The sequence below is a fragment of the Mus caroli genome, chromosome 14 (assembly GCF_900094665.2).
Source record: "Mus caroli chromosome 14, CAROLI_EIJ_v1.1, whole genome shotgun sequence".
In the NCBI taxonomy this organism is placed as follows: Eukaryota; Metazoa; Chordata; class Mammalia; order Rodentia; family Muridae; genus Mus; species Mus caroli.
The window spans coordinates 64,181,568-64,196,752 of record NC_034583.1 but is presented as its reverse complement, the minus strand read 5'-3'; the positions used below and the strand labels follow the sequence as shown (position 1 = coordinate 64,196,752).

At 39.0% G+C, this 15,185-nt stretch overlaps 1 protein-coding gene across 1 annotated transcript in view; it reads left to right on the top strand.

Moving 5' to 3' along the window:
- The window catches only part of Rb1 (RB transcriptional corepressor 1), a 130,924-nt gene that overhangs the window by 102,036 nt on the left and 13,703 nt on the right, over nucleotides 1-15,185 (top strand). The window contains exons 18-20 of the mRNA XM_021181654.2: nucleotides 7,120-7,235; nucleotides 10,564-10,709; nucleotides 12,126-12,271. Coding sequence (XP_021037313.1) covers nucleotides 7,120-7,235; nucleotides 10,564-10,709; nucleotides 12,126-12,271 — 408 coding nt within the window. The remainder of the gene's footprint in view (nucleotides 1-7,119; nucleotides 7,236-10,563; nucleotides 10,710-12,125; nucleotides 12,272-15,185) is intronic.

Below are 15,185 nucleotides of genomic sequence, written 5' to 3'. Positions count from 1 at the left end.
TAATTTCAGAGAAACTACATGGTTTATAAAATCCTGTGAACTCCATGTATCTAGTAAGTAAAGCAGCAGACACCAAGGCCAATGAGATGAATGTTACGGTGTGTTAACTAGAGTCTGTGTTGTTTCATTGAGTCACACCTCTAGACCATAGCGCGAGTTTTTAAGTTTTATTTATTTACTGAGATTGGGCCTTACTTCACCGTATAACCTGGGCTGACCTGGAACTTCTTAGCCCAGGATAGTTCAGATTCTGTCCTTCTTCCTCACTGTCCTGAGTGCTTGGATTACAGATATGTGCTACCATACCCAGCTTGCTCTATTTTTGTTTAGTAACAATACTGTACTAGAAGGAAACTATTGTTAAAAACTTGGCCTCTAAGAGTAGTTTGATGTAGCATTTACCATTGTAGGAGAGAGAGAGAGAGAGAGAGAGAGAGAGAGAGAGAGAGAGAGAGAGAGAGAGAGAGAGAGAGAGAGAGAGAGTGTGTGTGTGTGTGTGAGAGAGAGAGAGAGTGTGTGTGTGTGTGTGTGTGTGTGTGTGTGTGTGTGTGTGTGTACATACGTAGGATACTTGGTAGATTCCCAAGGCAGATATCTGGTGATTTTCATTTTCTGGCCTAGAGATCGCAGTTAAGAGGCAGGGGTTATTTGTGCTCATTTAATCATTGGATGTTTGTCTTAGCCTATTTGTAAATCTTAATCATAGCATTATTGCTGGACAGTTCATGTCTCCTCATTTCAGCAGTGCAGGCATTCCTGACTTCTGAACTGCCCTTCTATGCTTCCTCATTCACTTACAACTTTCTCTTCCCTTTCTTCAAAACTTGGCAAAGCATCCTTTACTTTCATCACATCCTAACTTCCTTTCAAGACCGTTTATGTCTTGTTCCCTTTTTAATGTCTGCTTCTCACACTGTATCAGTTCCCCTTAAAGTATTAATTCCCCTCCACTATGAGTCTTTACTCATTTTGCAGATATTTGCCATTATTTCAGAGCACTTTCTGAATTTGTAATCACAAGGTTAGTTCTTGCAAGATCACTGTCTGTCTCCTCCCACTAGACTACAGAAAGCTGACAGGTAGGAAGCATGTCTGTTTGCTGGCCACTGCCATACGGGCTTCACACATGCATGCCTTAGCGCAGAGCCTGATGGTTTGCTGTTGAGAAGACTTTCTTTTTACTCAATGTCACACAGAATACTTTGTCGTATTACTTGGTGCTTTACTCGAATGAAAGCGTTTGAACAGTCACTCTGAAACAGTTGACATGCTCATATCTTGTGGCTATGATGCATATTATTATTTGGCTAGTATTGTGTGGAGAGGATTGTAAGAAAAAGGATTCGGTTTTGGTTTTGGTTTTTCTGTTTTGATTTTTATTTTGTTTTTTGAGACAGTGTTTCACTGTATAGGTGTAATTAATCTGAAACTCATGGTAAACTCCTGGCTGGCCTAGAACTCACAGAGATCCATCTCCTTCTGTTGAGATTAAAGGAGTGCACCACCACATGAACCATATCCTTACTTTAAAGCTGGGCAGTGGTTGTGCACACCTTTAATCTCAGCACTTGGGAGGCAGAGGCAGGCAGATTTCTAAGTTCGAGGCCAGCCTGGTCTACAGAGTGAGTTCCAGGATAGCCAGGACTACACAGAGAAACCCTGTCTCAAAAAACCAATATAATATATATATATATATATATATATATATATATATATATATATATATATAAATGTGTGTGTGTGTGTGTGTGTTTGTGTATTTATCCTTACTTTAAAATAGAATTAATATCAAGGAATTTGGAGGACTTTAATCTTCTCACTCTATTAATTTATTCAATAAATGTTTATTTAGCCCCTACTATTTGCAAAGCAGTTTTAAACATTTGAAATAACTATTGTGAACTGGTAAAAACCCATGTTTTTCTGAATCTTGAATTTTAATAGAGATAGTTAATAAGCAAGGAAACACATAGAGTGACAAGTCATGACCAGTGCTGTAAGATTGGAACAGTTGTGCGTGAGATGGATTGGGAGTTAAACCCTCTTAACAAGATGTTTGGAGAAGCTTCACTCTGGAGGTGCTGTTTGAGCAAATGTCAATAATAATGTAGGTTGAGCCTTGGGATGTTCTGGGCAAAGAATATCCGAGACAAAGAAGGAGCAAGCACAGAGGGCAGGAGAAAGGGGCATGTGCTTTGGTTGTTGCATGATTGAGCATGATTGGTTCCTATTATGCAGAGACATAAAGTGACGATGCTGAATGAAGGACAAATAGACATATGTACTCTGGATGGATGGATAACTCGGCTTCTGTTTACATTTGAAAGATATGTTATCCTTCGTAAATGGCATTTATAAAGACTATAATAATAGTATCATCAAATACTTATACTTTGTGTTAAACACGAAGTGTCTAAATTCTGATCTTTGCATCATCTGGATTCACAATACTGTGATTTAAATAATCTTACCCAAATATCTCTATTTTACAAAGTAGAACTTTAAGAAAAGTGAACCTTGGGCTGGAGAGATGGCTCAGCGGAGTTAAGAGCACTGACTGTTCTTCCGAGGGTCCTGTGTTCAAATCCCAGCAACCACATGATAGCTCACAACCATCCATAATGAGATCTGATGTCCTCTTCTGATGCTGTCTGAAGACAGCTACAGTATACTTAGATATAATAATAAATAAATCCTTAAAGAGAGAAAAGAAAAGAAAGAAAAGCAAACCTTGCTGGGTGTGGTGGTACACACCATTAATCCCAGCATTCAAGAGGCAGAGACAGAAAGATATGAGTTGGAGGCCAAACTGGTCTATATAACAAGTTTCAGGCCAGGCCAGGTTGTATAGTGAGACACTGTCTCAAAAGCAAACAGAACTGGAGAGGTGGCTCAGCTATTAGCAGCATTTGCTGCTCTTACAGAACACCTGGCTTTGGCTCTCAGCACCTATATTGTAGCTAATAACCATCAGTAACTCCAGTCTCTGAGGATCTAATAATATCTTCTGGCCTTCACAGGCATTATGTACATGTGGTATATAGGATACATGTAGGCAAAAATATACATATACATAAAATTTATAAAACTTTTAAATAAAACAAGAAAACCTAGTTCCTTATGTTTTTTGAAATGAGGTGAATGAAATTAAGATGGGTAAGAAAACATACCATCTGGGTATGTATTTCTTAGACATGAGTAACTTGCTATTCAAAAGGACTATTCAATAACTTAATTTACTGGGCTTTTGTAATCATGGTTCTTTGTATACCTGTTCTTATTCTGAATAATGACATGGAGACTTATATTTATTTATAAAAGCTTTGGGCCCTAAAGTAGGTTTGTTTCCCAACTAACTCATAGCTCAATTATCCCATTTATAACAATCTAAGTTCTGTTGCATGGGTTAGGAGTTAGCTCTCATTTCTCCCTGGCCTGACTTTTCCCCTGTGTTCTCGTGGCACCTGACTCTCCCCGAGTTCCTCTTTCTGCCCAGATGTTGCACCTTACTATTCTGTCTTTACTATAGGCCATAGGCTTTTTATTTTCACTGATCAGAAGGTGCCAAGACAAAGACACATCTTCACACAGTGTACAAAAACATCACTCCAGCAGGTTTTCTTTTTATATTTCTTTTCTGAAATGTTTCTTTCAAGATACTTTTTGTTTGTTTTACTTTGTAGCTTTCATAATAGAAACTTGCCTGAAATACTTGATTGTCATTCATGTGTAAATCACTAAAAGTTAGCTGGAGACTGTGTTTATACAGGAGGGATTTTGTGTGGTGACTTGCATGACTTGCATTTCATTATAAAGCCTTTGGTTTGATAATATCTATAGTTCTGTTCTCTTAGCATAGCTCGATGCTTATCTTTTCATACCTGGAGGGTATGGGCATAGTTTGAAGCACCCTAGGCTGTGGATACAGGAAGCAGTCTGGATATGGAATACTAGTGATCATAACTTTTCCGTATGCTCCCTTCTTTAGTAGCTTCTTCTTAGACGCTGTCTAGAGACTTCAGGACAGCCAGTTATGTTTCATGTTCACCAAATCTCTCTCTTTTTTAAATCACTATAGGTATATAAGAGAAGAGGCAAATGCCTTGCTTAGCTTAGCTTTAGGTGGACTTCTGCAATCTTCCTGTTGCTAATTTCCCTTTAACCTCACTGCCCAAGGTATCTGGTAGCCTGGCTTCCAGACCTTCTAGAGGATAAAGAGTTCATGTGAGGACTGGAGAGATGTTTCTGTGGTTAATAGCACTGTGTGTTCATCCATAGGATCTGGGTTTAAGTCCCAACTCCCATGTGGCACATAACTACCTGTAACCCAGTTCAAGGACATGATACCCTTTCTGGCTTTCGTAGTACTGCGTGCACATGGCACATATACATGCAGATAAAGAAGACATACACATGAAATCAAATAATTAAAAAAAAAAGTTCATTTGACTTGTTGATTTTCTTTACTGTTAGGCTTCCAGCTACCGTTTTATCCTAGTGAGTAGGTTAGCACTTAACTTATGTGTTCCACTTTCAGGGTTTTATATCTGGTATTCCCTGTTCATTCTCATTACTCAGTAGTTCATGACTTCTTTTTTTTTTTTTTTTCAAGACAGGGTTTCTCTGCATAGCCCTGACTGCCCTGGAACTCACTTTGTAGACCAGGCTGGCCTCGAACTCAGAAACCCTCTTGCCTCTGCCTCCCGAGTGCTGGGATTAAAGGCGTGCACCACCACCGCTCGGCAGTTTATGACTTCTTATGTTGACCATCTTTCACTGGCATTGCTTTTTTTTTTTAAAGAGTGAATTTAATGTAATTAATTGTGGCTTTATTATTGTGTATGTGTTCAGAATTTGTTGTCTTTTTCATTGCAATTTCTATTTCTTAAGATTTATTTTATTTTTATTTATGCATATACATGTGTGTCTATGTGTCTGCATGCATGTATGTACATGTGCAAATGCCCACAGAGGTAAGAAAAGGGTGTTGGGTCCCTTGGAGCAGAAGTTACAGGTGATTGTGAGCTACTTTATATATGGGTGTTAGGAACTGACTGGGGTCCTCTACTCTGTAAGAGCAACACCTCCTTATAACCACTGAGTCATTTCTCTAACTTCAGGTTTCTGGTTTCTGTCAGTTTCAAAGTCTCCCTTAACAACACAAGGGATCATTGTAATTTCTTATGGTGTGCTAACTCATAAAAGGAGATATGAAAATGTTTCCATTTTTCTCAATTTGGAAAGAGCTTAACTAAAAGCAAGGCATCTTTCCTTTGAAGTTTTGGTAAAAATTTTCTGGTTTAAAAAAAGGCTTTTCTTTATGGAGCAATTTTAAATTATGGTTCGAAATTTTGTTTTTATTTTGTTTTGCTTTTTTTTCCAGATAAGGTTTCTTTGTGTAGATTAACAGTGCTAGCTCTGTAGACCAGGGTAGCCTTGAATTCAGAGATCTGCCTGCCGGTAACTGGAATTAAAAGTGTGTGTCACCATTGCCCAGCTCTGATTCGAATTTTTAATATGACAAGACTACTCAAATTATATTATTTTTCATTGAGCTTTGATAATATTTGTAGGGTTTTTTCATTTAAAGTTTCTAATTTATTAACATAACTTTTTAAATCCCCAGTTACCTTTCATACCTTTTATATTATGTTCTACTTTCAGTTCCTAACACTAATTAGCTCCTCTTTCTCCTTTTTAATCCACTTTAATGGAGATCTAACTGTTATTTTAAACACTAGTTGTTTTCAGTTTTACTACATTCTGCCCATAAACTTCTTTTCTTCTCTCTACTTTCTTTGAATATTTTGTGCATCTTTTACCTAAATATTACCTTCTTTTCTAATAATAATTCACATCACTAGCCTAAGCTCTGAAATTTGAAATGATTCAAAATCCAGAGCTTTTATTGTTCTTTTGGAAGTAGAGTATACAGCTTTATTCAGGCTAAGAAGGCATTCTACCTCTGACCTATTTTCCAGCCCAAATTCAGAACTTTCTATATCCAAACATGATGCTAACCCATGTGATCTATCAGAGACAAAAAATTTAACTAAAATGTTGATAAAATTATAGTCCACCATGTGTATAAGTTATATTTGAAGCATAAATGAATCATGTGCTTAAACTTTGGTTTTATCACCAATATATCTTAATATATATAAGCGAATATTCAAAAAAAATCAAAAGCCAAGATGCATGTTGGAGGAGTACTTGAGGTCATTTATTTTTGTATGTGCATGCACACAGTATCAACACTGGCGAGTAAGAATCCAAACGGAGTGAAGGATCTCACGCTGCCTAAGTTAATGCTCCTTAGCCCTGTCTGTCACAGAGGGCAACAGTGCTTCCTAGTCTTCTAATCGTTGCCTCTTACTGAGACTTACTGCTTCTGTCTGCTAACCTAGCCTAGGCCTGGAAGCTAATCTAGGCCTAGAATGTGTTCAGCCTCTTAGGCTTACGGCTGAATAGACTCACCCTTTCTTGTTCTTTCTAAACTCTAGATGGCTGGTTCAGAGCTGCTGTTTTGGCTCAAACCTTCCTCCAAGCTGTTTCAATTTGGCATCTCTGACTGAATTGCTCTATGTGGCCTCATACTAACTGATCTTCTGGCTCCTGCTCCTTTTCCAGCTCGTTCGTTCTGTCTTCATCCCTGACTACTTTCTCTGTTCTCTCTCTCTCTCTCTCTCTCTCTCTCTCTCTCTCTCTCTCTCTCTCTCTCTCTCTCTTTCTCTCTGCATGGCTCCCTCCAGTAGCTTCTTTTTCCTCTCTCTTGAGAGTTAAGCGTATCCTATTCGGTCAATCTATCTCTGATTTGTTACTTTGTCTGCCACTCAATTAGACATCACTTTCAAACTTCCTTCTCCAAACTAACTTTACCTTCATTGTTTGGGATTACAGGTGTATATGAAGACCTGTCTGTATTCTGGTCAGCAGGACTAAAGGTGTGTGGGAAGGGATGAGCCACACCACAACTAGAAGTAAATTTTTTCAATAAATAACACAATCCCAGGTTCACAGTGTGGTCAAATATCCTGCAACAACAAAGCATGGTTTTCATATGTACTCAGAAAAACCATACCTGCTGATGTTGTTATAATGCCATTTTCTTTTATCCAGGATTCACCTTTATTTGATCTCATTAAGCAGTCCAAGGATGGAGAAGGACCTGATAACCTTGAACCTGCTTGTCCTCTCAGCCTCCCTCTCCAGAGTAACCATACTGCAGCAGATATGTAAGTAAAGGCATTGTGCTTTCATTCAAACTGCAAAGATACTCTGGCCATAAGGGAAACTCAAAGTGCTATATAGAAATTGTAGGACTGAAATTTTGCTTAAGATACTTTTTTTTCTTTAAGCATTAGGAATATAAGATACATGACCCAAGTAAGGTCAAATAAAGAAGTAAAAAGCTGCTGAATCACATGGTGTCGGTGTAGTGGGGAATTGTTCATGACAAAGCTGATGCTGCTTTAGATAGGTCTTAATGATCAGACAGGATTTTAACATGAGAATGGGAAAAGCAAGAGGAAATATCCCAAGAGCCCGAACTTACTTGTTTCTGAAACAGCCAGAAAGCAGGAAAGATTTTCAGAGAATATGTATCAGGCCATTTGGGGAGAGGCACAGAGTAAGTGTGGAGTAATGGACTATTAGACATCGCTAGTGTGTAGTGGTGATGCTGAGAGAAGAACAGCTGACATTTAGTGAGGGTTCCCTGTATTTGGGCATTTACATAAGTACGTCAGATTCACGTTTTTTCCTAGATGTTCATACCAGCCTCATAAGGTAGGAGATACCGTATCAGCACCAGTTATCTGTAAAGTAGCAATGAGGGAAACAAGGGAGCTTGCATAGAAATGAGCCCCAGTAGTCAGATCACAGTACTATGCTCTTTTAAGCCCTCTAGCTTTGTCCTTTCACAGAAATGTGCTTCATGTTTCTGCCTGATTCTGTGAGGAAATACAGCATTCTGTGATAAACCATTTTCCTGTGATATCATTTCCATGGTAACTTCCACCCAAAGTATTTCTGACCCACAGAGACTGTGTATTCATACATGAGTTTGTTTGTTAGGTAATATTTTCACATAAGTCAGCTTTATATGTTCCTGTAATTCAGGAAATGGTTATTTGTTAAGTGCTAGGTTAACAGTGCCAGTTACTGATACGATTAGATGGCCTGGTTCTTTTCCCTTATAGGGCTTTGCATCTCAGAGGAAGGAAGCAGTGAACAAATAGACTAGTATGAGTTTAGTTTAGAGGACTCACGCAAACAGTGAAACCAATGAAATGAGAGGAGGGGAGACCCAGGAGATGACGTCATAGTTTGACTGGAGACCTGGAAGGCAACGTAATGCTGCCCAGACAAAACTTTTCCTCTTTTGGGAAAATGCCTATATTATGGACTAGAAAGAAACCCAGGGTAAGTGGCTCACAGTCAGAGCAGTAAGTGTAAGGCTGAAGCAGCACACTGGAGCTAGAGGCTCTAAATGCCTAGATGTTATAAGGTAGTGGGAAACCATTTACACACAAATGCAACTGTGAATAATCTGTATTAAGAGACTATCTAGTTGCTATTTGAAATATGGTAGGGCTTGAGGGTTAGGAGATGTCAAGTCAAGAAAATGGAAAGAAAATTTCAAAGACTGAATAGTTTAAATAAGGGATACAGGGACTGGAGAGATGGCTCAGTGGTTAAGAGCACTGACTGCTCTTCCAGAGGTCCTGAGTTCAATTCCCAGCAACCACATGGTGGCTCAGAACCATCTATAATGGGATCTGATGCCCTCTTCTGGTGTGTCTGAGGATAGCTACAGTATATTCATATATATAAAATAAATAATTCTTTAAAATAAATAATAAGGTATATAGGTATCTTGGACTATCATAAACATTAAAGGTGGAAAAGAAGGGTCTGGAATGTATTTTGAGGTAGAAATAGCAGGTTTTATATTGACTTGATTTATAGCACATTTGAAGAACTGGACAAATTGAGAATTTTTTTAAAATTTATTTATTTTTATTCTTTAATCCTTTTTTACAGTCCAGACTTAATCCTCTTCCTGGCCTGCTCATCCCCCCCCACCCCAACCACTCCCCACCCCATACATCCTTCACCACACAACCTCCATCTCCAAGAGGACCCTCACCCCCCCATCCCACCAGGTCTCTCTGGGGCCTCCAGTGTCTTGAGTGTTAGGTGCATCTTCCCAGACTGAACCCAGACCAGGCAGTCCTCTGCTGTATATGTATCAGGGGTCTCATATCAGTTGGTGGCTCGTAGTCTGATGGATCTCAGGGATCCAGGTCAGTTGAGACTACTGGTCTACCCATGGGGCCACCCTCCTCTTGAGCTTTTTCTAGCTTTCTCCTAATTCAACCACAGGGGTTCCTGGCTTCTGTCCATTGATTGGGTGCAAATATCTGCATCTGACTCTTTGAGCTGCTTGTTGGTCCCCTCAGAGGGCAGCCATGCTAGGCCCCTGTCTGCAAGCATACCACAGCATCAGTAACAGTGTCAGGGCCCAGGCCTCCCCTTGAGCTGGATCCCAGTTTGGGCTGGTCACACTGGACCTCCTTTCTCTCGTGCTCTTCTCCATTTTTGTCCCTGTAGTTCTTTCACACAGGAACAATTCTGAGTCAGAGCTTTTGACTGTAGAATGGCAACCCCATCCCTCCACTTGATGCCCTGTTTTTCTACTGGAGGTGGACTCTACAGGTTCTCTCTCCCTACTGTTGGACATTTCATCCAAGGTCCCTCCCTTTGAGTCCTGAGAGTCTCTCACTTCCCAGGTCTCCGGTACATTCTAGAGGGTTCTCCTCCCTCCTACCTCCCAGGGTTACCTGTTTCCGTTCTTTTTGCTGGCCCTCAGGACTTCAGTCTTGTTTCCCCCACTACCTGATCATGTTCCCTGTCCCCTTTTCTACCAAAGTCCCTCCTTCTCCTCCTCCCATAACTGTTTTCTTCTCCCTCCCAAGTGGGATTGAGGCATCTTCACTTGGGTCCTTGGGCTTGTTAGCCTTCTTGAGTCCTGTGGGTTGTGTCCTGGGTATTCTGTATAACAGGTTTTATATTGCTTTGATTTGCAGCACATTTGAGGAACTGGACAAATTGAGAAATTTTAAAATTTCACTCCTAGGCTTCTTACATTAACACACTAGATGTGATGTAGTGACATTTGTTTGAGATGAGAAAGATTAGGTGAAGGAATCCAGAGTTCTGCTTTAGCCATAGAAGGCGTGAGGATCAAGTAGTACTATCCATTTCATAATTGGATATTTGCATCTAGAACTCAAGGGAGACCTGCTTTTGTACAAGTTAAGTAATTTTACAGTTGTCAGTTATGAAAGGAAAGGAAAGTCAGGGACATTGGAGTTTAGGAAGTTAGCATATTTTTCCTGTTAAGCTAGCTTTTCCAGCTTGTATTTAAGTAGCAGACTCCTGGAATTTGGTATAGAATATTAATCAAATAGTTAAAATATGTCTGAATACATGAGTACAATTGAACACAATTTAGGGTTGGGTGTGAAATGAACACTTATCCTTTGTATGTATATCTAGGTATCTTTCTCCTCTAAGATCTCCAAAGAAAAGAACTTCCACTACACGTGTAAATTCTGCTGCAAATACAGAGACACAAGCAGCCTCATCCTTCCATACTCAGAAGCCATTGAAATCTACCTCCCTTTCCCTGTTTTACAAAAAAGGTCAGTAAAAGATTCCTCTCAAGAGCACAGACTCATGGACTAGGTTAAGTTGTGGCTCCAGTACTTAAGATATGTGACACTAAGCATATCACTTGATATCTCTATGCCTTGGTTTCTTTGCTTATAAATGAAAAAAATGATAATAATACACCCTACAATAATATTAACTTACAGGGATTAGGGGACAATTAAATGCATATGAAATGCTTTAAACAAGGATTAAGCCGGGCATTGATGGTGCATGCCTTTAATCCCAGCACTCAGGAGGCAGAGGCAGGTGGATTTCTGAGTTGGAGGCCAGCCTGGTCTACAAAGAGTTTTCCAGGACAGCCAGGGCTATATAGTGAAACCCTGTCTCCAAAAACAAAAAAACAAAAAACAAACCCTTCTCAAGTATAGCCTGTGGGGATAAATTGTTAGCTTTGAAGAGTTCTGTTTATGCAAGTCTTTAAAGGGTCAGCTTGAACCATGAGTAAATGTATAAAATTCAGATTCCTTCTCTCAGAAGTTGTATTTGTAGTGGTACTCTTAAACTAAAATTTCTGTCACGTCATTTTGCACCAGTACAGTTTACAATTTTCAAGTTTATGTTCCACTGATATTTATAGAAAGATGCATGGTAAGAGTTTTTCTTATGGGATTGGGAAAAAGAATAATCACATGCAATTCCATTATTTAAAAATAATAATGTCTCTAATACTGGTTTTTGGGTTTTATTTTTTTTCTTTTTTGGTTTTTTTTTTTTTTTTTAAAGATTTATTTATTATATGTAAGTACACTGTAGCTGTCTTCAGACACTCCAGAAGAGGGCGCCAGATCGCGATACGGATGGTTGTGAGCCACCATGTGGTTGCTGGGATTTGAACTCTGGACCTTCAGAAGAGCAGTCGGGTGCTCTAACCCACTGAGCCATCTCACCAGCCCTCATTTTTGGTTTTTCAAGACAGGGTTTATCTATATAACCCTGGCTGTCCTGGAACTCACTTTGTAGACCAGGCTGGCCTCGAACTCAGAAATCCGCCTGCCTCTGCCTCCCAAGTGCTGGGATTAAAGGCGTGTACCACCACCGTCCTCCCAGCTCTAATATTTTTAATGGAAATTTCCAACACCTATGCTGATAATTACCGACAGAACCAAAGCAAATCGTATTTTGTCTGTCTGATTTCACAAGATCATATGACCTTTCCCTTCTACCTCGGTTTCATAATTTAACAGCTAATTCAGCAAGTATTACTGAGCCTTGTGTATGGAATGCTGCTAATACTAGGGGTCATTTATTTAAGGAAAACAGCCTTAGACGTTAGACTATTGTTTAAATGCTACTTACAATAGTATAAAGGAATTTAATGTTTCAAAAACAATCCCCTCCTACTAGAGAATGGACAGTAAACAGGCCCTTTCACCTTCTGTCTGCAGTGTACCGTCTAGCATATCTCCGACTAAATACACTCTGTGCACGCCTTCTGTCTGACCACCCAGAGCTAGAGCACATCATCTGGACCCTGTTTCAGCATACATTGCAAAATGAGTATGAGCTCATGAGAGACCGGCATTTGGACCAGGTAAGAAAAGCAGTCACTTCACCACCGTTCCTCCCTGCTCATTGTTGACTGTGTGCTATATATTAGATTCAAGTAACCATCTACATTAGCTTAGTAGTATATATTACCATACATTATATAACATACATAGAGTTCCTTGTTGAATGCCATTTATATTTTTATATAGCTTTTACAAATTAGAGGTATATATTTTAATAACTATTTAATGACACAAACATTTAACCTTTTCTGTATTGTGATAAGCTAGATTTCATTTTACTGTGGAAATGGACATGAGCCGGAGACCAGCCAGCTATCTAACCAGGAGATATGGTATATGCCTGTAATCACAACTATGATATGGTATATGCCTGTAATCACAACTATGATATGGTATANGCCTGTAATCACAACTATGATATGGTATACGCCTGTAATCACAACTATGATATGGTATATGCCTGTAATCACAACTGTTCTTGAGAGGCTGACTCACAAACTTGAGGACTTGCCAGCACTACATGTTAAGTTCAAAACCACTCTGGCCACTTAGTGAGACCCTGTCTCAAAATTCAATAATAAAAAAGCTGGTGTTGAAGTTCAGTGGTGAAGCATTTGCCTGTCATACACAGAGCACTGGTGCTCTGATCCTAGTAACAAAAAAAAAGATTGGAGGCAGAGGCAGGCGGATTCCTGAGTTCCCGGACAGCCAGGGCTATACAGATAAACCCTGTCTTGAAAAAAACAAACAAAACCCCCCCAAAACAACAAAAAAATATTTACAAAGAATCAGAGACTCCAAAACAGGAAGGTGGGGAGGGGAAGGAAAGTGGGGCTTATAAACAGAATAATTCCTCCTAGCTTCCTTTTTCTTCTTAAAGGGGATAAAAACATTTAGAGGAGTGTGTAGCAGTTTATCAAAGCATACATTTTTAAATGTATAGTTCAGTGATTTAGTATATTTGTAGAGTTGTAAAACTACTAACACAATCTATTTTATTTAAACCACTTTATCACACCAAAGAGAAACTCTATTGTCTCTGAGAGTCCTCAACAACACAAATCTACTTTCTTTCTCTGTAGATTTGCCGAATCTGAACGTTTTATGTAAATAGAATCATGTAATTTCATATTTAGGGTGTGTATGTGTAGGGTGTATGTGTGTGTGTGTGTGTGTGTATGTGTGTGTGCAGGTGTACAGGGTAGGGTACTGAGTTCTATGACCTTGCAAATCCTAGGCAAATGTTCTACCACTGAACTCCATCCCCAGCCTTGAGTATGGCTTCCTTATAGAGCACAGGTTCAAGGTTCATCTGTGTTGTAGTTTCTGTCACATACTACATTATGTTTATAATTCACCAGTTGATAGAAACTGGATTATTTCTTCTTTGATGTATTATGAATAATATGAATATTCATATATAAGGTTTGTAAAACGTATTTTTATTTTTCCTATGTATATGTAAGTAAAATTTCTGGGTCATATGTTAAATCTTTAACCTTTTTGAGAAATGGCTGGGATATTTTCTAAAACGGCTTTACCACTTTATGTTTTATTTTTAAAGATTTATTATTTTTAAGTGTGTGGGGGAGGGTATTTCAATGTTTGGTACATGCATATTTACAGTATCTGTGAAGGCCAGAGACATTGGATCCCCTGGGGCTGGGATCATAGACTTATGTAGCTGATAGCTAATGATACTGACCATCTGCTTTAGAGAAGTGTGTGTTAAAATCCTTTCTGAAAAGACAGCAAGAGTCTTCCTCACTGAGCATGGTGGTGTACAAACAGGCCTCAAACTCATAGAGCTCTGCCTAAGTCTGCCTCCTCAGTTCTGGAATTAAAGGCACAAGCCACCACAACAGGCTGCAATGATTTTTTTTTTAAAAAAAATATGTTCTGTATATATCTTTTTCTATGAAATATGTATTTTGAAAATGTTTTATCCTCTGAGAAACTTCAGGTCATCTTTGGTTTGTTTTTTGTTTTTGTTTTTTGCTTCTTTTTTTTGTTGTTGGTTGGTTGTTTTGGCTACTGGCATTTTGATGTATGAACAAAAACATTGTCAAGTTTGAAGGCATCAAGACCTCATTTTTCCCAAGAGCTTTGTGTTCTTAGTTTTCTGTTTCAGTTTCAATCCACTTTGACTTAGTTTTGCAAGAGGGCATGGGAGGACTTCTCCCTCCAGTTGTTCCAGCACACGAGCCCCACCCCCTCTTTCCTCTTACTCTTTCTCCTTGGTGTGAATCCAGGGCCTCTTACTTTGTGGCAAACACTTCACTGAGCTGTGCCCATCCCCACACCATCTCTTGAAATGCATCCTTTTTTAAAATTATTATTCTTTTTCTTTTTCTCTGTTGACAGCTGTTGAAAGTCTATTGATTTTTTTTAAGTGTACACATGTTTATTCCTGAGACTCATTTCTAGTCTGTTGTCTATGTAGCTATTTTGGTGAGAATACATTGTCTTAGTTACTATAGCATTCCAATTTTTTGGAATAAAGAGACACAATTGTACTTTGTTCTTTTTGCAAGATCAATTTAACTGTCCTGAAACTTAAATTTCCATGTGAGTTTTAGGACTGACTTGTCATTTTCTCTGAAGATTTTGAAAGAAAGTTCACTGGATAATGTGTCGGTTTGGGGGCTGTCACATGTAGCTTGAAGTCTTCAATCCATACGGAGGATGCGGTTCCTTCCCATCCTTCCAGGCTTTAATTTCTTTGAATAATAGTTTATAGTTTTCAGAATAAAAGTCTTACATTTATTTTTTTAAGATTTATTTATGGGGCTGGTGAGGTGGCTCAGTGGGTAAGAGTACCTGACTGCTCTTCCAAAGGTCCGGAGTTCAAATCCCAGCAACCACATGGTGGCTCACAACCATCCGTAACAAGATCTGACTCCCTCTTCTGGAGTGTCTGAAGACAACTACAGT